The 25,095-nt window shown below is 39.4% G+C and overlaps 1 protein-coding gene across 5 annotated transcripts in view; it reads left to right on the top strand.

Annotated features, from left to right (window-relative positions):
- The window catches only part of DNAJB6 (DnaJ heat shock protein family (Hsp40) member B6), a 126,272-nt gene that overhangs the window by 15,365 nt on the left and 85,812 nt on the right, over window positions 1–25,095 (top strand). For all 5 annotated transcript variants that reach the window (XR_006018688.1, XM_042044320.1, XM_042044323.1 and 2 more), the window contains exons 6-8: window positions 9,615–9,746; window positions 10,589–10,733; window positions 12,219–12,289. Coding sequence is in view for 4 of the 5 variants with exons in the window: in XM_042044320.1 (XP_041900254.1) it covers window positions 9,615–9,746; window positions 10,589–10,733; window positions 12,219–12,289 (348 nt within the window). In the remaining variant the exon portion in view is untranslated. The remainder of the gene's footprint in view (window positions 1–9,614; window positions 9,747–10,588; window positions 10,734–12,218; window positions 12,290–25,095) is intronic.

Here is a 25,095-nt window from a genome sequence, read left to right as displayed (position 1 = left end):
GCTTATCAAGTGGAGGTACCACTGCTGCCAGTGTTTTCATGGGATACTGCAACTGCAGTAGCCCCTCCTGTAGAGGCAGTGATATGTCTTGCCTTGGGGCATCAGTGGACTTAACATTCCTCTGCAGTCTCCCCCTGCTTAAGGCCCAGATTTATTTATTTATTCAAAAGCAGGTTATCTACTTCATGTGTTGATGACTCTTATTGTCGGCTTTAAGATAAGAGTACTGAGCACTGGCTCTGCTTCTTGCCACGGTTCTGGCAGTGTCAGCAGTGTTACATGCACTCTGATTAATGAAAACTAATCGTTCCTAAGCTGCCTCTCTACTTTATGTGGATGGTTGCAGTGTCAGTGACCAGAGTCCTAAAACCCTCTATTAAGCTTTGGATTTTGAGCATAAGCTCTTGACATTTTTCTAGTCAGAAGGCTTCAAAGTGAGCACTTTTTTTTTTCCCCAAGATGCTTAAGACATTCTCTAACATGGGTAATTGTGACTCCAAACGATTTTTTTGGACAGATTTTTATAAAAAGTATTTGCAGTGGTCTTTGCACATACGTTAATGTTTAAGATAGTACAACGTAAATATGTGTGCTTTGAGCTGAATGTAGTGCATTTTAGAATGCCAAAAGCAAGCATGTATAGCATGAATATTTGTATTGGTGAACTAGAGCCCTTGTAGATTTTGCTGTGTTGAAACACTAGTGGAACAGTTCTGTCCTGAATAATAAGCTAAATTATCTTCTAAAAATGAGGAGTTTTCAACTTGGTGATGAGTTTTCTGTAGAACTAGTAACTTCTTAAGGAGCTACTCAGGTTATAATTGATATTCTAAGCAACTAAATAAGGACTGAGGTCATGTTTTCTAAAAATGTGCACTGGTGGAATCAAAGATGAAATTGAATAAATACTTTAAAACATTTGTACTTTTTATACAGTTTGAAGTGGCACATAGTGAAGCCCACAGAATGCAGGTGGGACTCTCTATATCCTGATTGTCATTGAGTATGTAAAGAGCAGCATTCATATGCATAATTCCTGTAAATTTATGGATGTGAAGAATTTCTAAAATTGAGCTATGAATCGAGTATGTTCAACGCCACTGAGCTATACTGCACTGTTATTGCAGTTACAGAAAGTTTTCTTTATAAACAGAGGCATCTTTATTCATCTGTAGAAAATGACAGAATGTATGAAGACCTCTTGGTGATTTTAAACTGCTGAGTCCCCTCAGACTTTTCCAGTGAAAATCTGTAATACTGTTGGAGACAGCTATGAAAACTTCAAAATGGAGCAAAGTTAATGTTACGTGCTGTGTGTTGCACTGGAGACAGTCACAGTTTTTTTGCTGTTTTTTTCAGGCAAATCCTTTGTATTAGTAGGGGTACATGAAGGCAAGTGCTTTTAAAAGCTTGATCTGATACTATGACAGATGGTTAATTCTTACTCTTTGAGAGTTTTGGCCTTGCTTTTTGTGACATGGTTACAGCTGAGTGTGTACTCCTGGTGAGCTCTCCTAGGATTAGTATTTAGCCTCTGACCTACGACTGGGTGGTGATTCTTACGACAGGAAGAAAAGTTGGTGCTTCCTAGGCGGCACTGCACTTTGCATTGCGAAGTAGTGCCTTGGTATAGCAGTGTCTGGTGACCTGGTGTTCAGTCTGTCCCATACACTTCTGGCTCTCTGACTGTTCTTTGACATTGTAACTCACTGTTTGCTCTTAATGTAGGGATTGGTTTCTCATTTCAGTATACTGAAACTTTTATACTTAAATTTTATCCTACTCGATTTATATATAGTGCTTGCCTTGATATGGTTTATTTGTGTTCCATGTAGTGTTTTTGTTTGTATTTTACTTGTAAACTTTTCAAAGACCTTCTTCTGTACTTTAACAGTTCACAGGAGGGAAGGATTCCAGTGTTAACCACTGGTAGTGGAGGTGTATTGATGAAAGACTGCTGCTTCAGGCTGAGGAACAGAAATTGATGTGTTTTGGTGTAGGCTGGGCTCTGTTTCTGGGCTGTTAAAGAATTGACTTGGTTTTGTTTTAGAGGCTTTTCGGAGTCTCACTTCAAGAGTGGGTTCTGTGTTGGAAGGTGTTACCAGTGAGGAGTTACTTTGAAAGATGGAGTTGGTCTAACAAGATCCTAGCATTACCCAACAAAAACTCCTTAGGGAGTTGTCCTGGGGTGATGTTATGGAGCCGCTTTATTCCTTACCCGTCCGCTCAGTGCCCGAGGACGCTGTGCCTTTAAGACGGGCCCGGGGCGGGGCCGGAGCCGGGAGCCGCGGGGGCGCTGAGCGGCTCAGCCCGGGGGCTCCCGGCTCTGGGCAGGGCTGGGGAGGGATCGCGCCGGGAGCGCTGGGCTGCTTTTTGGCTTCCTTTGTGTTCCAGCTAGCTGGGAAAAGGTTCTGTTGGGTTTGTGGTTTTTTCTTGTTCTTTTTTCCCTTTCTTTCCCCTTGCCTCACTGCCTCCCTTCCCTCCTCGCCGGTCCGGGGAGCCTGCGGGGGTGGCCCCGGCTGGCCCAAGCCCACGTGTCTGTTCCCTCTCTGGGCATTCGTTGTATTTTGAGGGGGTTTTTTTATCCTGTTCTACCCTGTTTTGTTCGTGTGTTAATAAACAGTTTGATTTCTTTTTCCCACTTTCACTCCTTGTGACCCATTTGTCTCACTGACTGAAGAAAAGGGGAGGAACACTCATTCCGGAGTGTTTCCTCCTGAAGTTTTGTCTCAAAAACCGAGACAGGAGTTAATTCATTTTTTTGTAGACTTGAAGCTGCATACACACCCTAAACCATCTCAGCTGTCACTAGGTGTATCTATGATGCCTGAGTAATTTGTGTGTGGGCTAGAAAATACAACTCGGGGCCTAGAGCAGACCAGGATTGTCCAGCAGCAGTGTCTACAAGCTTGACAGGACGTTTCAGGGCATTTCAAACTGTTTTAAGTGCCTGTATGTCTAGTTAAATGAATCCCACAAGGAACCAGGCTTTTCCCTCTGGTAGAATGTGTTACTAATGTGACATGATAAATTGCTCCTGGTGAATGCCCTCTCTAGTCTTTGATGTCCAAGAGAAGTCTGTCTGTGGAGTATCCTTAAACATTGTAGTCTTGACAGTTTAGCTGTGGTTCCTAAACATTTTAGTTTTCTCAACATACATTTGGAGATGGTAATATATAAATGACTTAAATGTTTTTCTCAGATTGTCAAGTAGAATTCATGATGTACTTTAATCTAAATTTAATACCAGATAATGCATATTAACCCATATGCATTCTATGGAGTTTTTCCTTGAGAATTCTGGTTACCTGGTTTATGTGATATTTAAAAATCTATACTCTTGGAAATGAAAGGTAAAATCAAACAACACTTTTATACAGCTAGTTAGATATAAATATTTGTCACAGAAAATGTCAACTAGCTAGTTATCTGGTATGTAGCTCGGTTCCATCAAAGGACAGATTTACTTTAGATTGACTACTGTAATATTGATTACATAAAAAGAAGCAGGACTCTTCTGGAAAAGTACAGTGAGTTGTTTCTAGTATCCAGGCAAAAGAGACTTAACCTGACAAGGAAGAGGAAATTTTATGTGCAGTAATCATTGCAAACTCCACATGATACGTGTTCTAGAACGTTTTTCCTGAATGGGGCAGCTTCATTACTTGTCTCAAGGACAGAAAGTTGTCTTGCTGTGGCAAAAGATTCACATAAGAATCAGATCATGCTTTTAATTCACATGCTATCCCATTTCTGATAATTGATTGTTTAAATGTTCTAATGCAGAATGTATTTGTTAGTAAAATGGGTTATTAAAACTGAAAATGGAGGTGGCTTTCAGTTAAAGCTGTCTTGAGCAGCAGTGTTGTCTTGGTAATTAATCTTTTTGTTGACGTAAATTGGCAGCTTTTGGTGCAATTCATGAAGTGCTCACAGATTTGCATGTGCATTCATTGCTTTGGTATGAAGGTACAGTTTTATTTCACCACCAGTCTTAGATCAGAATTATCCACTGAATGGTCCAAATCTCACTAGAAATTTTTCAGAAATAACTTGATAGGTTCAAAGAGGGATTTTTGAAACACAGGAATTGTCTCACCCAGACAGCATTATCACATAGGAGTAGGTAGTGCTGTGGTTCCATGGCCGAACTAATGCATAGTTTCTCCTGCTGAAAGGGAGGAGGCCTTGCTCCAAATTTTCATGTTTATCTTAAAACTTTAATGTTTGTCTAATGTCCCATTAGATAGATTGAGAAACTGTTTGATAGCACGCTGTCTTGAGAATCCCAAGCCAGTTCAGGTTATTAGCCCCCAAGAAAATGGTTTGATTTGGTTTTCTTGGACAGCTAGCTGATGAAATTGGTTAGAGGACAAATGCTGAACATAGCCTAAGGAGAGCAGGTCATACAGAGGTAATGGAAGTTACCTGCATTTTTGAGGTGTGCCTGAACATTTGAGCATTCATTTAATAAATATGAAGTGCTGATTACTGTATTCCAGCATCTTTGTAATTACCATATAGATGGTGTTCAAAGGTGATATTTTAAGTCTTCTTTTCTAGAAAATAATTAATCCCAAGATCTCTGCTGTATACCATTAGAAGGACTTCCAAATGCTTCTTCTGCTGGTAATTTATTAAATAAGTGAGGCAAACATCTGTTTGACATCTAATTTATGAAAGTGAGCAATTACAAAGACTGTGCTGAAACATTAGGCAGGTGGAGTAACAGTGCTTGCAACAACATCTTAGTGTCTCCTCTGAGTAAGGGGCATCAACATTGTGCTTATTTTGTAAGGAAGAAAGTATTTCCATGCAAAAGTGCTTACAGGTTTCTGTGGCCCATCCAGTTCTGTATGTTTTTTAGTGCCTGAGTGCTCTCCAGCTGTAGCATGAGGTTGTGTTTACTGCAAATTTGCATCTTTGAAACTTTTTTTTTCAAATAGGAGACAAGATAGAAAACAGCTGCTCCAAGAATTCTGTTGTATTGTAGGTATCATATTTGTAGCCCTTTGCATAAACGTGTTTTTCAGACCTGCATTTGAGACTCTCTTCTGGCAGGATGTATAAAGTCATTACGGATGCTTTTGATATAAAGAAAGGATGGGGCAGGCAGCCTTTGCTTACTGTAGCAATGCTGGATGCCACTGGGTGTGGCCTTGCCCTTCTGCAGGGGCCGAACAGCATCCTTTATCCTTTCTCCATTACCCTGTGCCGCCCTCCTGTGCCACCCTCCTGCATCCGTAATGCGAGCAGTCGGCTCAGGTGTCCTGTTTTGGCAGAGGCAGTAGTGAGGCTCTGGTGGCAGAGAATAAAGGAAAGAAGGGTCACTGGTTGGGGAGGTGGTCCCAGCCAGTGGGGCCTGAGCAGTGATCCTGCTTGGACAGGGTAATTCCCGTTGCACACTATCCCTAAAAGATTATCGACATCTCTGACTGTGACAGTGCATGGCAGAGCATTTGCTGACAGCTCACCATTTATCTCAACGCCTCTGATTTTTGGAGGTGAATGATGGCATTGCTGTGGAACGTGCTCAACACTCAGTCAGCAAAAACATTGTTCTGTGACTGAAAGCATCTTCCTGTGCTGCCTTTGACTCTTGGGCACTTTGGCTGCTGCCTGCCTTGTAACCAGCACAGTTGCTTTTACGGCCACATGGGAAACTGTAGCAAAGAATTGATGTGGCTGAACTTTATTTTGTCTGGAGATGCTCTTTTCAGCATATCAATTCCTGATCTAGTTCCCCAAGCAAAGGCCAGGATACAAGGGCCTTGGTAGAAGTGACTGCCGTAGGAAATGTGTCACTTGTAGATTATCTTGTATTGTGATTTCAGCTAATGCCTCAGATTGCTATAATGAATTTCATTAATTTAAACTGTATTATGGTACACTTCAAATTGTGGGGTTTGCCTCCTTTTCCCCCTTCCCCGTTGTATGGTGCTTTTCTGGCCATTTTTTTTCAGAAACACCAGTCTTGCCAGTGCTGAATCAGATTGGCTCATGGGTGCAACAGAATGCAACAACTCAGTGTTCTTTTGGATCAGTGAATTAGTGCAACTTGCTATTTGGTTCCATGATCACAAGGCAGGAAAGGAAAACAATCACATCTTTTAAGTAGTATTCTGCCATGAGCTGAAAGAGAGAAAATCCTGTTTCTGTGTTGCATCTGGGGACTTCTCAGAGTGAAGAGATCATGGCCTGCCTTATTTTGAACTGCAGGGAGATATTTATTACAGTAGTTGTTGTTATTTGACCTGTTTAGAGGTGAAATTCTTTTCCTGTGACTACAGAAAAGCAAGGTAATATTCCATGGTTTGCAGGGAGCAGGTTTAATGTTTTGCCCAGAGGAAAAAACAGCTGTTGCATTTGAATTAGCAAAGATTTTTCTAAAGAAAGTAAATTTTCTTGGAAACATTACCTCTAATGCAATTATTTTCAGACAGGTTTGTTAGTGTACAGTCTTTTGTATTGCTGGGGGTTCTGTGTTCCAATCTCTACATTGGCTTTTTGGCTTCTGTAACTTCAGTCTTCCTACCTAGTAACAGCAAGAGTCCTGCAGACCTTCATTTTGTCTGGTGTTTTGGTAATGGGCAAAGAACATGTGTTCTTTGCTTAAGCAAAGTTTCATGTCATCTGCTGTTGTTGATAGATAAGTCTGTCTCACTGGCTTTCTTGATGTTTCTCACCTTTTGTTTTTCCTCGTCTGCTGTTTTGACAGCACCGCAAATTCTGCATTAGGAGTGTAGTGCAACATTTTTCTTGAAACTAAATCTAGTACTCTGTCCTCCTATAAGCTTCTGGTAATACCTAGATTATAATATACAGAGTTTTATCTCCAAACAGTATTTACTAATACTCTTAAGTATCACTGGTTTAGCATTTTGGTTATCTGAAGCTTGGAAGTTGTATTCACATTTTTGAATTTTTTTTTCTTTTCTTTTTGCTGCTTAGTTTTCTTAATCTGATATGCTGCTCATATTCAGTAAAAAATGGACTGGAAATACCAAAATGACTATAATAAGAGGAATCATTTAAAAAAAACCCAACGCCCTGCATTTTAACTGTTTGGAAAAGGCCTTCTTTGTGAAAAGGTTATTGGGGATGGAAGGATTCTGCTAAAATAGACTTACAGGGCTGAAATGTTATTATTTTGCTGAGTTGTGCTATTAATCATCCTGATTTAGGGGGTAAAAGCATAAACAGGGTCTGAATAGCTGTGAGGTTGCTATATTAATGTGTATTTGGTGGTAGATACAAAAAATTATAGTGCAGCAGCCTCCTGCAGCCTTCTCTCAATGTTTTTGGTATTTTTTTTTTCTTCTGCCTGCTGTACTTGGCTGTCAAAATATTAAAGGAATAGTTTCTCTGAAAAGTCCTGCCCCTTTTTCTGTCTCTGCATAATTCATCTTGCTGAGCATTCTGCAGTGCAGTGCGGAAGAGTGGTTGGTTTGTCTTACTTGAGAGAATTACAGGAAGAGCACTGGAGGATTGTCCCCAGGGCTGCTGACAGCAATCACCTGACGTTTGAACACGTGCTGATACCAAGTGCTGACCTCTTCCTTTGCTGTGCAGGTTTATAAGGCATGGCAAGTCTTTATTAGATTTTGGTGTGGCAATAATCCACTGAGAAGCTGGGTTGATATCAGGGATCTCTAGGAGAGTCTATGATCTTCCCTTAAATAACTTTGTTTCTGCAGCTGTTGTGCTGGGGAGGAGAGATTGACTTGCAGAACAGGCTGATATGCTGTGGGAGATTAAAAACTCAAAGCTTACATGATAGGTTGTTTTGTTTTTATTCAAACTCCAGGTAACAAGAAAATTTGGATTATAAATAGAAAGCTTAACACTGGGAGTAATATAACATAGATCATTTGTACACGTGAGTGAATGACCTTCATAACTAACCTATGAGTCATTCCTGTGAGAATAAATTGGGCTACAAAACAACTGCAGTGGTTGTACTTGCTGGTTGATATGCTAGACTGACGAAACTGGCCTTTTTTTAAATGGACATAGTGCTTGTTTTGGAAATTACAATAATTCCCGTATTTCCATGCTCAAGTGTTGGTTAACTTCAATGAAGGTACTAATAGGTCATCTTTATATTGCGGAAAACCTCCTGCAGAAAAGAAGCTGCAAAGCAAGAAGTGTGGGAGATAGAAAAAATCTTATCACTTGCTTGTCTATTGTATGTAAGATAAAAGTTTGGTCCTGTGTCTACTCACTAACTATGGAGGTTAGGAGAGGGGTAGGGTTATTTTTTAGCAGCTGCCCTCATTCAGAATAAATACATTGTGACGTTTCACATTTAAGTAATTGCACAAAAACCAGGTGGTAGCTTATATCTTTTTATTATCATATTGATTACTTAATGGTGCAGAATGCATATTGCATTAACTTGGTGATTGATCATAAATTAGCTTGGATTTTTGTGGAGGTACCAGAGGTGGAACAAATACTGCATTTCTGACCTTCTCTTTGTCAGTTGTAATTCTGAACAGTCAGGCAGTCACAAGTCTCTCCTTGCTTCATACCTCTATTGCTGCTATCACCAGGTTCTGCATTTTTCACTAAAAGCTTATTCTGAGCAGTGTTTCAGACTGGTACCTTTCAATATTGAGTTTCTGTTTGCAAAACTTGGTAAAATCATTGGTGTACTCTACAACACTCATTCTGGGAGAGTTGTGATTGATGAAGAGAGTAGTTGTAGTTCCTAAACTTTTCTGGTTTTAATGAAGGTATTATGTTTTATGATTACAATTGTTTTCTGTTACTCTTTGTCTCAAGCGAATTAGAAAAAAGCATTTTTCTGGTAATTCTAGTAAATAAAGATTGCTTGTGTAGGTGCTGGTGTTGTACTCCATGGCCCATTGTCCCCCCGCCACCCCTCTTTTCTTTTTGGAAAGAGACTATTGTCTTCCTGGTGGGAACGGAACAATAGCTGTTCTGAATGACACAACAGTGGAACTTGAATTTGAAATAGCATTTTATCCATGACCCCCTTTCTCTGTTTTTGCCCTCTTCCTCCTGCTTGGTACAGACCAAATGCCTCTTTGGGACAGTGTGTAAAGCTCCATACTTTTCTGCTAAATGTGCATCAGAATACATGTTTGGAGTATCTAATGTGGCAAGTGCTAAATTAAACACCTGGAACACTTTAGGACTATGAGTCATCAATCCCTGGCTGCTGTTCTTAGATTTCAATAATTAATGCAACCTATCTGGAAGTTACTTTTCAGATCATGGTGATCCACAATAAATCTTGAATAGAAATAAGCTAGAAAGTTCAGGTACCTGTATGCAATATTTTCCATTAGGTTTACTAGTTTATAATGCTAAACAGATAAAATAAGGAAATCAACTACTTTTTATGAATAAAATTAATTTTAATTTTAGGTCCAGCAGCAAGCAGAATTTAGACCAGAAGGAGCATAGGAATTACCTTTGGAGGAGTCTTAGTTCAGTAGCCTCAAATATTTCAAAGGAAAAATCTTACCTGTAACAAAAAATGTTTTGTTTTGTTTTGTTTTTTTTTTACATAAAGAATCCCTAATGATTAAATACAGAATCACTCAATAATATTGACCTCTTAAATGTTGTCTTCTGTTTTGTAGAAGACCCTTTTGAGGACTTCTTCGGGGGCAGACGGGGTCCAAGGGGAAGCAGAAACAGAGGTGGTGGATCATTTTTCTCTGCCTTTGGTGGATTCCCTGCTTTTGGAAGTGGTTTTTCTCCATTTGACACAGGTAAATACCACAACATTTAAGAATGCAATTTTGGCTCACAAAGGACTGCAGTATAATAAGATGGCTTCTCCATTCAGGAAATTCTGGGACTGTTTGTATTTTTTTAAATTGAGCTGCTCTCTGTAAGGTGTAAATGTAAATAAAGCTATAGTTACAGTATTTGGGCTACCTGAAAGTTCATATAAAGTGAACAGATCTCTAAGAAGTAGAGCTTTGTTTTCTTTATTTTGGTGCTGCAGTTTCTTTGTAGCTTTAGAATTCTTTTGTTCTCTTTGCTTTTAGGAGTGTGATGGCTTTTATTACAGGTCCTGAAAAACATGTGCCTTAACTCCATGGTGCTACTTAGTCAGTTTGAGTGCTGATGTGTATCCTGGAGGCTGCTGGGAGTTGCTGGCAGAGTGCTGGGATTCTGGGTATTGGTTGGGATGTTACTGATGCAGGACTTGTTCTGTCTGCCAGCTCAGGGCATCCCAACATCTGCACTAAAGCTGGTGATCAGATTCGTTAGAGTTGCTGGCTTTCCCCTGAGTGCAGAGAATGGATAAAGGTTGAGTTCAGCTGACAGGCTTGAATGCCTTTTCAGGGGAGGAGTTGACAAATGGTTTTTGGGCAGTGTTGTGCATTTGGAACTTGAACTGTGGGTCCATATGTGAGAAATGGATGGGGCTGGAGCCATGGTTTTATTCTCACGCTGGTGTTCAGTGCCATTTAGTCACTGATGCTGTGTGATGCAACCAGCTGAGGGCTTCCTGAAGGTAGGATGTAGTCTGAATGGATGATAAATTTGGATTCCACAGTCATGCAGAATTATATTTTTAGTCAAATGCCTTCTTTTTCAATAGGTTTTACTTCGTTTGGCTCACTGGGACATGGAGGCCTTACTTCATCGTTCTCCTCTACGTCATTTGGTGGCAGTGGGATGGGAAACTTCAAATCAGTATCAACCTCAACTAAAATAGTTAATGGCAGAAAAATTACTACAAAGAGGTAAGTGATATAAATATATTTATATGAAACTATATGTAGAGACTTGCATACCTATAATTACATGCATATAAATGTACTATATCTTTGTACACATACATACAGTGATATATGTAGGTACATTTTCTTTACTTTTGTTGTTGTGTTCATTATATTACTTGGATTTCTTTGAATGCTTAAACACATTTTGAAGTATTTTATTGGGTTCTGTGTCTCTTCTTGGCATTATTGAGTTAATTAGTGCTGGAGCTGAAGCTTTTTTAAGCATCAGAACCTCCTGTGTAGTTCTGCACCTCTTATTATGGTCCTTGACTACTGTCGGCCCAGTCAGCTTGAACTTCTGGAAGGAAAGTGCTTGGTGTCTACTGATTGTGAAGCTTTTAACTGGGAATCGGGAAGACTTTTAGTTTTGGAGACATAATGAAAGAATTTTACCTAATGTCTGCTTAGTGTGCTTTCCTAGGCAGTGTTTGAGTGAAGTCTTTCTAGTAATTTTCTTCTGTCTGTTAAGTGAAATAAGCAACTGAAGCCTGCTTTGGAGAAAAATGTGCCTGTTTGTTGGAAAGTGAATTTTCAAGTCCTGTACACAGTGTACCCTCTCTCCATTTCATACTTACAATCATTGCATTTGGGAAACCCGAGTCTTAGTTAGCTATAGAATAACCTACATGGAATATTATGATCAATATAGGAGTACTGAACAAGTAGTTAAATGTAATTTCAATACTTAATAAAAAATTATGGAAAAGCAAGGGAGGATGAATTATTTTGTTAACTTGTGTCCCATACTTGTAAGTGTAAGGTTCTTCTGTGACCTGTTGTACTGGAGAGCTCCTATCATCTTGACCACTTAAACACAGTCTCCGGTGTGGTCAGATTTCAGAAAAATCATGTCACATGCTAGTGTGGTCAGATTTCAGAATAATCTGAAAACTCAAAAGCTCTTTAATCTCTTTTCAGTCAGGGATACTTGAATTTTGTAACACACATGCTGGTCATAAAGTTGGTGTATAGTAGGTCTACAGATTACTTGCTCTGATCAAACTTAAAGTGGATTAAAGACTGTCTCGTGTGCCTTACATCATGAGAAACTGTGATTGGATCTAAAATATCAAACATTTAACAAACGGGTAGGGACTAAATGCAATGTCAAGATTGTGCAGTTGATCTGTCAAGGCATTTAGGCCTAGATAACAGTGTGTAGTGTGAGCACAACTGTGACAATGTATGAGGTGCCAGCTGTTAACTGTGAACTCTACATCCTGGAGGATTCCAGCTTCCAGAAGGCAATGTTCCTGAGTAAGCAGTGGGGAAATGCAGATGGTTACTGGTGACAGCTCTGGCGCTGGTAAATACCAAAGCTTGCCAAGTACAGTTGCATTAAGCAGGTGGTGCTCCCTTACAGTTCGTTATCTCAGCCGAGGTCTGGTGTGTGTTTAAAACTGCCTGCAGTGCTCTAAAATGGCTCATGGTGTTTTTATCCTGCAGGATTATTGAGAATGGACAAGAGAGAGTAGAAGTTGAAGAAGATGGCCAGTTAAGGTCGCTAACAATAAATGGTAAGGAGCAGCTGCTACGCTTGGATAACAAGTAATTCAACGCACGCATTTAACAGAAATTTTAAGCTATAACAGCCACCATTTGAGGATTGACAGGAACATTTTTTGAAGATTTCAAATGATTTCAACTTTCTGTATATCCGTACTCAATCTTAAGTAGTATAAGTAGCTCACAGAAGCTCATATTTGTCATAGACTTTTGAGTTAATTGTTGGGACCACATCAATTGGACCATTTTTTGTCCTTAAAATTGTTGTAAACTTCTGTATGCACTTTTCTTATCTGTGATCAAGGTGAACCATGATCCTTCAGTAGTGCTAGGGCGAGATGTACACTAACACTAGCATGAATCTTGCTTTTTCCAGTTTGAAATGTGAGCCAATTAGTAGTTTAAGTCTGCTGTGAAGTTAACAGTTCCAGGATAACCTTTTTAATAATTTCAACTTTTTTTTTTTTTTTTTAATGTTTAGTAGTGAACAATGTTAATACATTTCTGGTAATGCATTTCTGGTTTAAATAAATTAAGGATGTTTTCTAGTTGTGCATGAATGCAGACAACTTTAGTAAGTTTTGACAAATGTTTAAATGTGTAATGTAAGCAAAAGATAAACAAAAGTGAAGCCAGTGAGCTGAGTCTTTTGTCATTTGCTAAAAAAAAATTCAAAATGAATAAATGCTGATGTTTGTGGTGCATTCTTTCATGAATGGCATTTGTAACCTTCCTGTGTCTGTGTGTGATTTGGGCAACTTGGGAAAACGGTGCTTTTTTTTTTTTCCCTCCTTACCATCTTTTTCTTCGATCTTAAGGATGAGGGCCTTTTTTTCTTTGCAGATGTTTTCTTCAGTGTGACTGAAAACATGATTTTTAATTTCATTTCTAAACCGGTATTTGAAGTACCTATTTTTAAGGAGCATTCAGAGGCTGATGCTCTAACTCCATCTTTTGCCCTAATATGTAATTATTTTAGGTCTAGGCCTGAAGCAACTCTATTTTAAAAAGTTTCCTAAAGTTTTAAATTCTGAGATTGAGATTTGCTTCAAAAAATAATCTGTAGTAAATATAAATGTACATTTAATAAATTTATTTATTTAACATTTAATAATTACAAAAAGACTTTCAGAATTATGAGGTTTTTTGGCTATTTTGAGAACAAATAATAATTGCTTTGAAGATTTGGACAAAATTATTAGGAATTATGATATCTTACTCTTATTTTTAGTCCTCAAGAAAAAATTGAAAGATGGATTAATGCCCTTTGCTAAATTAATGGAGTGAAATAAAGTGTTCATTTGTAGCTAAGACCAGATTTTCAAAGTTTAGGGAAAAGATGAGTTGGTTTTGGTGTGTCACAGAGAAAGCATGCAGGTAACTAACTAATGGTGTATGTTAACACCTGCCAGGTTCTGGCTAGTTCCATGCATAAATCATGGATCTGCAGTTTTCATCTGTGCACCAGCTTTGAACATCTGGCCTTCACAAAACTCTTCAGAGTGGCTTAGTGTTTTTAAAAAAAAAAAAAAAGCATGGTGTTTTCGAATGATCACCTAATGCCTTCTTGCTGAACACCATCTGCTTTGTACTAACAAATGTGTTGATTATTAAATACATTGAAAAGATATGCTCTTGTTTTTAATGCAGGAAAACCATTTCAACTTAAGCCAAACCAAGCTAACAAACTGCTACAACAGAATTTGTATTTGCAGTAAAGTTAGTATATTGTACTTTTGTCCCTCTACCATTAATGCTAATTTGATAGAACTGAAAAAAATAACATGTAGAAGAAAAAATAAATACATACTTTGGTTTTGGGACTAAAACAGTTATGTACCTTTTCAAGTTCTTTGCAGAGTTCCTGTCACTTCAGTGTTGTGTTTTTGATGTAGAAGCACAAACTTAGTTTAGAACTAAACAGTGTTTTCTTGTTAATGCTGTTCTTCCCCCTCCCCATGTATGTTACTTCTTGATGCAGATAACTAAACATGAAATTTATTTCAAAATTTGGCTTTGTTGTGATGTCTTGAGTTATTAAAAATGTTAATTTATATTTATAGGATGCACTGTGCTCCTTTAAATTATGTAAATTGTAAAAAGTGCTTTAAAATTGATTAACCAAGTCAAATAAAATTAGGACAATCTGGAGTTGAGTTTGAATGCCTTCCTGTGGATACCCATAGGTTTTATATTAAAATGCCAAACTTCGCCTTCTAGTTTTATTCCAGGTCATCATCTTCAACATTTCAATTACCTTGCATAGGTTAAGAACACAATTAAGGTGGCAAATCTGTACCAGCATGCTTATCTTCTTACCTAGAAAAGTGTGGTCCTTCTCACAGTGTTACACACAAACAAGTCACTCCAGGGTTCTATAGTGAAATTTTTTAACACTAAATGTGCTCAAGATCCAGTGTTTTGGATAGTTTCTGTTCTGCCTTCAGGTCCCTCAAGCTGCTTGTCAGAGTTGGCCAAAATGCAGCATTAAAATGGCAGTGCTGCACTTCCTTGGTAGAAAGAGAAACTGGCAAAACACAAGGAAGGAGTCAGCAGAAGGCCGAATTTGGCAGTAGATTCCTGCAGGAGTGAGATACCCACACACCCGTGTTTCCATAGGCTGGTGGTTCAACTGGATATGTGGTCTTGGTCCATCTATATCATTGGATTGGCAGTTCCAGATGTAAAACATTGTCATCATTTACTTGACCTAAACCTAATAGTCTCAATCTCTTTCAGTGTGTTTTTTTGAAATAACACCACATCCAGCATTTTTTTGGGATGCAACTTCTTGCATCCACTTTCATTTTTAAAACACAAATTCACATTCCATGTTACATTCAGAATTTCTTCTGCTGAATTTAGTTATTTTCTCCTGAAAACCTACTTGTTAGGTTGCTTTGAAAAAAAAACTTTATGTTGTTCCTTTCTAATATATAATTTCCATGGATGTACGTGACCTGTTCACTAGAAGTGATAGATCATCAAGGGCAGCAAGTTTCCTTAAACTTCAATTTTGGCCAAAACAGTACAAAATAATAACAGAAAAGATTCTTGATAGCAAATGCTAGGCATCAAATGTACACTGGGATGAGGCAACTTTCAAAACCAGGTGCTGTTGGATTAAAAGTGCTATCTTTTCATACATGAGGGATTAATTTTCAATGTTTAGGGACACCATCCCATTTAAATTAAGCTTCCCCAGTGGTTTGGAAAAACTGAGATGGAGTTTTTGAACCTGCTACCATTTACTCTTTCATGCTCTGCTTCAAAGTTCATTGGTGGATACAAGAACTTTGTAATGCTTTCTCCTGGTGCAACCTCTTTCTGGTCCCTTGTGCATGGCAGTAATTCCAGTGCAGCACACTAACTCTGGTTTCTCTATAGATTGCATGGCACCCCTTCCACTCAGCTTTACTGAAGGAGTTTGGGATTTTGTGTCAGAATGCTTCACATTGTAAAATGGCTGCACTCCTGCAGTTCTCACTTCTCACAATACCTTCTCTGCTGAGAATGAGAGGGGTTGGTTTGTGGTGTAGGTGACAAAGCTGCTCTGCAGACAATGTGTATGTAGCATTTGTAAGGTGGCTCCTGTATCAGCTTGTGATTAATTGATGAGCTGAGTTAGAATGCTGAAAACAAGATTGTAAAAGATTTAAAACCCCATCATCTCTAAGCCCAAGGCTTTTGGGTCTCTTCTCAGTGTTTGTGGTTGGTTATCCTGTTTCCTTGAGTCCTTCAGTGTTTTGGCATTAGGTGTAACTGGAAGTTTGTCTTTTGTATTTAGTTGTGCTGTGTTTCAGACCATCTGTGGGATGGTCCAGCGATAATAGTAGATTTTATTTTTTTAATTTTGGAAATGTGAGTTCCTGAGTCTGCTTCTGTTCTGTTTGAGAAGTGAGCTTAATACCTCCTTTGCCTGAGTTTAATCTGTGGCTGTAACAGGGTAGTGCTTCTGAAGATAGTTGTGTTGCAGAATGAATGCTACAGCTCTTTGAGGCTTGTGGTCAGAGAACCTTCGAAAAGTGCTCAGTACTTAGAACACTTGTTAACTTTTTTGTGGAAGTGTTTCTTAGTATTTTTGGAAAATCTGCCTCTTTGGGTTGTGATTTTTGGATGTCTGGGTATTTAGGCTTATTTTTAAGTCATGGTATTCTCATGGGCTAGTGGCAATATGGACATCAGTAATCTGCCAGTCAGTAACCAAACTTTGAAACTTTCCTTTTTTAACTTAAGCTTGTTTGCACTGTCTGCTCCCTCGGGGCTTGTTTACTTTAGGATTGAATTGTGACCGTAGACTTGGTTTGCATAGTACTCAACACAGACAGTTTGGGTTTTCTTGTTACTGTTTGTCTTCAAGAGGTTGTAGGTACAGAACTTATCTTCCACCTGAAATGCTGAAATGGTCCTTATGTTGCCACAGTGCTGGAATGAAGAATGTTTACATTGTTAGTGTTACAAACTGTACCTTTGAATTTATAATTCTAGTGGGTTTCCTACTTCGTTTTGAAAAGAATACCTTGGCTAGAGTTGGTTGTTGCGTGAAATGCACTCCTGAAAGGTTAGAGCTGAAGGTGGTTGGTTTATACTCTGCTATATAGGTCATACATCAACAAAATAATAAGCCTCATGATTGAGATGCTGCTGTGAGATTAAAAAAAATGAAAGAATTAAAATCCTGTGATGATCAGAGCTGTAACCCTGAACTTGTGCAAGTTGACTGCTGATTGAAACTCATTGAAACTTCTCTGAAAACTCTATTCTGGCAGACTCAGCACTGCATTAGGTGTTATCTCACTTACAACAGCTGGTAGAAAGTTAATCAAAACCCCACATGAGTACTCTATGCTCTTGTCATGCTGCTGTGGCCGAAAGATGTGCAGGAGTTTGGAGGAGATAGTACCCAGGCCTGAAAGCTGGGCTGTCCTGGTGTGAGGTAGATTATTGCACTGATAGCCTGGCTGCTAATTACCTTCTGGATACTTTCAGATGATGTCAGCTTCCAATGTCGTGGTGGGGGTTAAAGTATGTTTAATTGAGAAGATAAATAAAACATTTTGCCAGAAGGACACTGTAAAATAGAATTGTCTCTTTAGTTCTCTGGCTTTTACAATAAAGTTAACTTTGCAGCATATTGAGTTAATTTTAAACTCACTAAAAATAGGTAGTTTTTGAACCTGACTTAAAACTGACAGTCAAGAAAATATATTTTTAGAGGCTTCTAGTAATAACTCTAAAAACTTGGCTTTGGCCTATAGCTTATCTTTACCTCTGAATCTCAAATGAGAGCTCTTCTAGCTCTTCTTTTCAATGCAACCAACTTCAAGTGAATTTCATAAAAATAGAAAAAAAAAATCCTGTAGATGCTAGTTTACCAGCAGTGAAAATAAAGATGAATCCTTTCGTACACCTGAATGTTCGATAGATTAAATTTTAACACCTAGTTTGTAAAAACTCAAGTAGGATGCTGCTCTGTTATGTGATAGAACAGATTACATGTTGCATTGAGAAGGCTTCAGTTCCTCCTTTTTTTGGCTGTTAAAAGTCAAATTTGAGTTTTTCTGTTATTGTTTCTTATTTATAAATTTATTTGAGTTACTAGAATGGGAGAGGAATCCAGCCCGAGTGACTGATCGTAGAATTCATGTTGTGGAACACACATTCCTGATGGCCAGAAAAGAGAATTATTTGGCTGTGTCTGTAATGGAGTTGCTTGGAGGTGTTACTAAACCAGCTGAAAATGCAAAGCAGTAGTTCTGGAATCTTCTGTCTTGGTTGCAGTCACAAGCTTGACTGAATTGTGGTGCAGGAGGGGAGTTTACCTCCCAATAATGAAAAAAGTCATGAGGCTGCAGAGGCTTTGAGACATCTGGTAGAGAAGCTGGGCAGCCTCATCCATCTTTCGGTTTCCCTCCAGAAATACGTCAAGTCTGTGTTAAATCTTTGTAATGGATATATAGAGTAAGATTAACTTGCTCATTTATCACACATTTGCATAACTGTCACCATAGCCACCTCTGGCAAAGTTTTTTTCCTAGACATGAAGTTGGAGGCTGTCTTTTACCCTCTACAGAAACGAAATCTGAATTTGTCATCCTGTTGTGATATTTGTCATACTCTGCAACAGAAGTACCGTGCTTTGCTTTTGTGAAAGAGCATTCTGTAGTATCAGTCTCTGTCATTCTCCTTCCAGCAGGAGCTAGACTGTGGATATTTAAAAAATTGTTTTGAACTTCTCTGTGAAAGTATTTCTGAAGGAAAATGGAGAAAACGTATATGGCCAAGGCTTGGCCTTTCCTGCAGCTTTTCTTAGCCAGAGTCAGAGGACTAGGCCTTCTGTCTTCTGAGGAGTTTGGCCAGGCTTTCTGCAATAACACTGCCTCTCATCAGAAGGCACTTTGGTGCTTTGACTTAATTGGCCATCTCCTGTTAATTAGTCACTCAGACACCCCTGAGAATTACTCTGCTAATCTCAGTGTATACATTTCTTACTGCTGGGTGCCTATGGAAATACGGTCAGGTCTTTATCACCAAATGTACTGCACTTCAATAATGAAAGGACATTATTCATCTGTTCTACACAAAGTGGGAGCTGGGTGTCCAGGAGAGCAGTAGATAGCTAGAAATTCACTTAGAGCTGTTTTGGGTGTATCTGGTATTGCCTGCAAGCAGGAGTAGGGTTCACAAGCATCCTGCCCTCAGATTTTGACTGAGCTCCTGAGTAACTGCAAAAGAGGTGGAAGATTTTCTGCTCAGGGATATTCACCTTGAGAGTTAGGACAACCACCAAAATGTTTCTTTTATTAAACACTTCTAGTGCTACTTCTGTCTTTTCTGGGATTGGATGGTTTAGTCCTGAGAAGAACAGCAAATCTTAAGGTCCTTGAAACCAGTAAGGAAGAAGCAGGAAAACAATGCAGCTTGGTTTGTGCTGTTGACATAAATTTCAAGGACTTTTTCTCCTCATTTGGCTTTTGCTTTCCTCATCAGGAAAACATGATCACGAGTTATCACAGTGAATGCAGAAGTGGTGGGTGTTTGTCTGTGTCTCCTCCTCACCCTGCCTGTTCCCTGGCTGCCCAGGCTCAGGGCTGCTCTGGAGGCTGTTTCCCTTCCAGCACAAGCAAGGGAGGTGCTTCTACAGCCTGAGGATGGTGTGCCAAGTTCCACTTTGATTCTAAAAAATGTGTACACCAGTTTGAAAAAACTGTGCATATCAAAGGTCACCTTGTATGGAAGAAGAGTATAAATATTTGTATCAGGCTAGACAAATTAAAATGAGAAGATAAACATACATTTTTAACACATGGATGATTAACTGTTGGAAGAAGCTGCCAAGAGCAGTTTCTGTGGCTTTCAGTGTCTTAAAAATTAGCTTTCTGAAAAATACCTCCTAGTGAGAAGGGAGTGTTTGGGCTTTACAGAGAAGTAGTGGAAGCTCTGGGAGCCTGGGGTGTAGAGCAAGATGCACCATAGAGCACAGTGTTCCTTCAGGCCTTCCTCCATGGTCTGTATCTTGGCTTCTTCCCTCCTGATGTGTTGACATTAATGCACAGGTCATATTCCCTTACTGTGGTTTTGAGACTGGGGGATACTTTTGTGTTGTGGGGGCTGCTTTGCCTCTCGGGAGGTGCCGAGGAAGCAGGGGAGCTGGGAAGAGAGGAGCCAACACCACATCCATCTGGGGCAGCCTGATGACTATTGCCCTAAAGCATCCAGTTTGGGATGTGTAGGTGCCAAGAGTGGACTTCATGTGGGACAAGACATTCTGGATCTGTTCAGGTAAGTTGCTTTATTGTAATGAATGAATTGGATGTTAAGTGAGGAGGAGGAGGAGGAACCAGGGCAAGGTTCGTGATGACTGTGCCAGGGAATTAGATTTGGAATTTGCATTACAGTGAGCCCTTGTGTATGTCCTGTCTTCTCATCAACTACTGACTGCACACCTTGAGGCAGCCTAATTCCAACTCCTGAGGGGAAGACTAGAAGGTCTCTTGTTAATCAGTGTAATGATAAAGCAAGGATTCACATTCTGGAGTGAACTGTTCATTTTGTTGAATGTGGACAATGTCTTAATCATCTAAAGTTTGTTATTTTTGGTGTGTGTTAAACCTCATGTGGATAGCAATACATGTATTTTGAATTTTAAGTGACTTAAGATGAAAAGAGCTGGCTTTTTGTTAATGGAATCACCCCTTGGTAGTGTACCGAATGCCTAAGACTGCATTATGTCAGATAAATAGTTCTACAGGGAATAGCCAGAGAAGTGCCCTACAGGGCTTAAGTGTGTGGAAAAACACTCAGGTTTTTTGGGTTTTGTTTATACCCAGAACTGTGTTTGTTAGGTTTATTTTTAAGAGAAAAATAATCAGTTGTGGGTCATACAAGCAACAAACACTATAATAAAACTGAAATGTAAGCTGTTGTGTGGTAAAATCATGGTATCTCTTAGGGTCCTTCCAAATTGTCTGGGAAGGGTATCCTGCTTGAAGAGTGCTGGAGCTCCAGAACATTAGTCTTCAATGGTCAAATTAACCATTTTTTGAGATCTAAAGTATTCAGCCCCAAAAATAGCCTTTGTGCAGTCTCCTTTCTGAGCAAGTAGTAACAGTAAGGCCAGTCACCAGCATGGACAGAGCCAGCTGTAGTGACACAAGGAATCTTGTTAATGGAAAAGCAAACAAGTGTACATGCTGTACTGCTCTGCCCTTTTCTGGCCTAAAAGAAGGCTGGGACAGAAATATTTCTGTAGTTTGCAAAGTGTGTAGCCAGTGTACACCTTGTATGTGGCGACTCTTCGTTAGCAGTAAACTGCTTCAAAACTAACTAGTTTTAAGTGTACCAGAGCTGGAACTTGTCAAAGCAAAACAATTCTGTCAATTTTATCCATATTTTCTAAGGACCTTCAAAGATTTGAGTTGCATTCTGTGTGGAACCTATTTCAGAGGCGGAAAATGCAGTTTTGTTTGCTGTACAACTCAAGTCCCCTCTTACATCACTGGCAGAGACATTGCCAGGCATCCATAGACAAAACACTGTTTTCTTTTGAGAAGCAGGTGGAAAATGACAAGTAGATGATTGGTTTTACCACTGTTAAGTAAAAAGAAAATGATGTGTACTTTACTATGCATATTCATATTATAGAGATGTTATAGATCAATGTCAGTTACTACTATAGACTATATAAATTGCAGGATCTATTGTAAGGGGGGGGTGTCTAGTTTCAAAAGTACTTTTGAAACATTGCTATTGCCCTACTTTTGATCTATATTGAAAGTATTAGCCTGAAAGAATTGGAAGAAGGTCCTTTTAGTTAAAGGCTAAAAGAAAGTAGAGTAATTTGTCCTGAGGCCTTCTCATAGCAGTTTTGTAGCCGTTAATAATTTATTAATAGCTATAACTCTGTCTTGAAAAGTGTCATAGAACAGAAAGTGACTTTTAAGTGGCTTTCTAATGCAGTGACTAATTGAGAAGATGCTTCTTGTAATCACTCCTAAACACAAGAAGTTCAACTCGGGGAAATAAAACATTTTTCTGAGAAGACACAGGTGTTTAAACCTCCCTGCTTTTCTTGATGAACCAAATTGAGAACATAAGATTAATTGATTACTCTTACGTGGTTTCCACTCCTCCCTCTCCTCTAGCACTTGCTTTGCACATGTGTGCTTTGCTCCCGAAATGTTTATAGAAGATGATGACTACATCCCTGGTAACCCTTTTCTTGGAATAAATCACGAAGCCAAGTGCATGCCCGTGCTGCTCTGTTGCAGAGGAGGTGCTTGTTGCCCTGGACAGAATAGTTTCCAATAGTGGAAAGTTCTTTTATGAGAGCTCTTTGCAGGGGGTAGTTTTGCCTTGCGCCTCCCAGCTCCTCCTGACACCAAAAGCCAACCCTTGGTTCAAGCTGGCCTCTAGATTCAGCTCGCTGTTGTGTTTTCTGGGTGTGGTAGCAAAATTACCCAAATTGTCGGTGTCTCTGGTGTTGAGTTTGGGCCTGTAAGTGGCACAGAGCCAAGCTATCAGCTTAGAGTGCAGCTTTCATGTAGGTTAGATGATAGATTGTTAACAGAGGTCAAAGCCTCTTGGGTTTTCAGTTTTCGTGACAATTCTGGCTAATCTTTCCTTAAAATACAGGTCCTCCAGATTTTCAGTTGAAACTGGGCTAGAGGTGGACACTCTGAGGTCCTAGCTGAACTGTCATCAGTGTCTATTTATTGCTGATACAACAGCATGGTTTTATTTATTGATTTATCTTCTCAGCTGAATTCTGTGCTTTGAAGGCTTCTGCAAACAGATTCCATCTCCTGGGAGGTGATTGTTACTGCCCTTTTGGCTCCCATTCTGCTTCCAGTCCACTGTTCAGTCTTGACTAAGCAACTTTTTCCTTAGAAAAGCAGTTCATGATTCTTTTATTTAGTATTTTTAAATATTACTGTAAAAGGAGATTGTAGAGATACAACAGTTCAAGCAAGGTCAGAATTTTAATTGGAAAGTGATGAAATGTTCTCAAATGTGCGAAGTTGGGACTATTTCTGTCAGTCACCGACTTGCATGATAACAAATGTAGGTGAACATCAGTCTTACCTGTTGTGCATCTGTTCCAGGTTTCCTTTCTCTGGCACAGTGCTGGCTGCAGGACAATTCCAACCCTGCAAAGGGAGCAACAATGATTCCCAAGGCTGAGGAGAAATGCTTTTGTGTAAATGAAGTTTGACACCTTCACACTTACTAAAACTCTTGGCAAATGTTTCTGAGAAGATTCTGAGTTTGCTGGTGTTCAAGGAGGAGGTGGAGTAGCTCTGCTGGATGCTGCACTTTGGGCTGCCAGTAGTACAAAATTGTAGTTACAGAGCTCAAACCTCTGCAGTTTTGATGATTTGTTTTTATAGCTTTTTAAAATATTTATACCATAATATAGTGAGTCCACTGACAACTAGTCTCTTAAACATTTGGAAAAGCTTTCACTGCCATTGCAGAATCACAGGAGATGAGGGTACATCCTTATGCCGGCTGATTTTGAGCACAAGCTGATTATGGCAACTTCAGGTGTCGAGTTGTTCAGTTGTGAAGTTTTGGTGGGTATAGCCCTCCCCAGGGCACATCCACCTCTCCACAGAGAGCCAGTGGGCATTCCAGTTCTTTCCACCCTTCTGGAATGCAGAGCACTCCAGCTTCTCTGCCTCTTATGGTAGTTCTTAAATACTGGTCCCCCCTTTTTTGCTTTGGCCCCAGAGATTGTGGTTGGAAATGGTTGTTACTGTCCTTGGTGCTTCATCCCATGGATCTCAAAGGTGAAAGAGGAGAAGGTGGGATGATGCCACTGCAGCAACACAGGATGGGAGCAGCCATCGCTCCCAGCGTGGGCAACTCTGGGGTGGCCTTCCTGGGAGATACATGGCCTTCCTGGGTGCACCAAGAGGTCCTAATGTCACTATTCAAACTCTCCTTCTCTTTCCAAAACTCACAAAGCTCTCTTGGTAAAATCTTCCCTGCTCCCACTGGATCTCTGCAGAAGGAGTGTATAAACTGACTGATGATACTGTTCCCAGGCACAAAAGAGAATTGTAAGTATTGTTAGTGTTGGATGGTAGTCATGTTCCTGGTTTGGTGTTCGGGGTTTTTTCAATTGAGAAAATGTTCATTTCTGTGCTCTCTTCATTGGCTCTTTGGGTCAGAAGTTCAATTGGAGCAGCATACATGGAACAATTTCTGCTGTTTAAATACATGCATGTATATGTGTGCATACATTTGCATTTATAAGTACTGTTATTGATAGGATTTGAAAAATTGTTGCATTTCTAAACTGTGGTGGGTTTTAAGGCACAGATCTTGACTATGGGTGGGAAAGAAAGAACGTTTGGAAACTTGGAGAGTTCTCTGATGGATTGGAGATGCCAAACAACAAAAAGTGGTGCAGCTTGGGAGTTCTGTCTCCTCTAAGACCAACTGTACAGGTTTCATAATTAAATATAGTATTTAAATTAAATATAGTATTTAGTCAAAATTAGCACCGAATGTCAACTTGAAACACTATTTTTTAAAGATTCAGGCTTGTCATTTTAGTGTCAAAAACTGAATAGCAGCTAATGGTGTAGTGCTCCTGTCATTTGGAATATGTCAGAAACAGGATTGGGTTTTGTGGTGAAGGTTCACGAAACACTTTGAAACCTACTGAGCCATCAGAAGAGATGTCACTGTGAGCATGTGATGTTTTCAGGGTCATTTAAAAGATGATGGTCTCTGGAGCTCTGTAAATCAGGGATCTGTGCACACACTGGAAGATGGGATTTGCTTGCTGTAGTCTTAGTAACAGAGGGATAGATGGATGAGGAATAAATTGCATGTTGGGGGGTATAATTGGAGAGGGCAGGTATCTCTTCTTTTTTTTTGTAATTAATTTGTGAAACCCTTAATGTCAGAGCCTTAGTGTCATATTTAAGCCTCAGGGTAGAAGGGAGAATATTTTTCAAATGATTAACCTGAAATGATGAGACTGTGCAAACTGAGCATGGACAGTGCAATGTGAAACATGGAGCTTGCACTTACTGGCTCATGTCTGTGAGATTTCAACAGCACTAATAGCCATTTGATGAAAGTATAAACTTAGTGATTTTGTGCTTTTGCCAAATTACTATGGAAGTGTTGACAAAACAGCTGGGGAAGTCATTCATCACATTTTTCTGAAGTCACTCATGAGATTCTTTTCTTTTTAAATTTAACTGCATGGCTTTTTCTTGAGGTATCTTTTTTTCTTTTACGGTAATCTGGGTTTGCTGTGCATTAAGGTTTTGAAGACTGGTTTAAAGCTAATAATCAA

Source organism: Corvus kubaryi, unplaced genomic scaffold (genome assembly GCF_017639235.1).
Source record: "Corvus kubaryi isolate FWS band 111438036 unplaced genomic scaffold, C.kubaryi_AGA036_p1.0 37398, whole genome shotgun sequence".
NCBI lineage: Eukaryota > Metazoa > Chordata > Aves > Passeriformes > Corvidae > Corvus > Corvus kubaryi.
The sequence above is the reverse complement of the archived record's forward strand: the minus strand, read 5'-3'. Positions and strand labels throughout refer to the sequence as shown.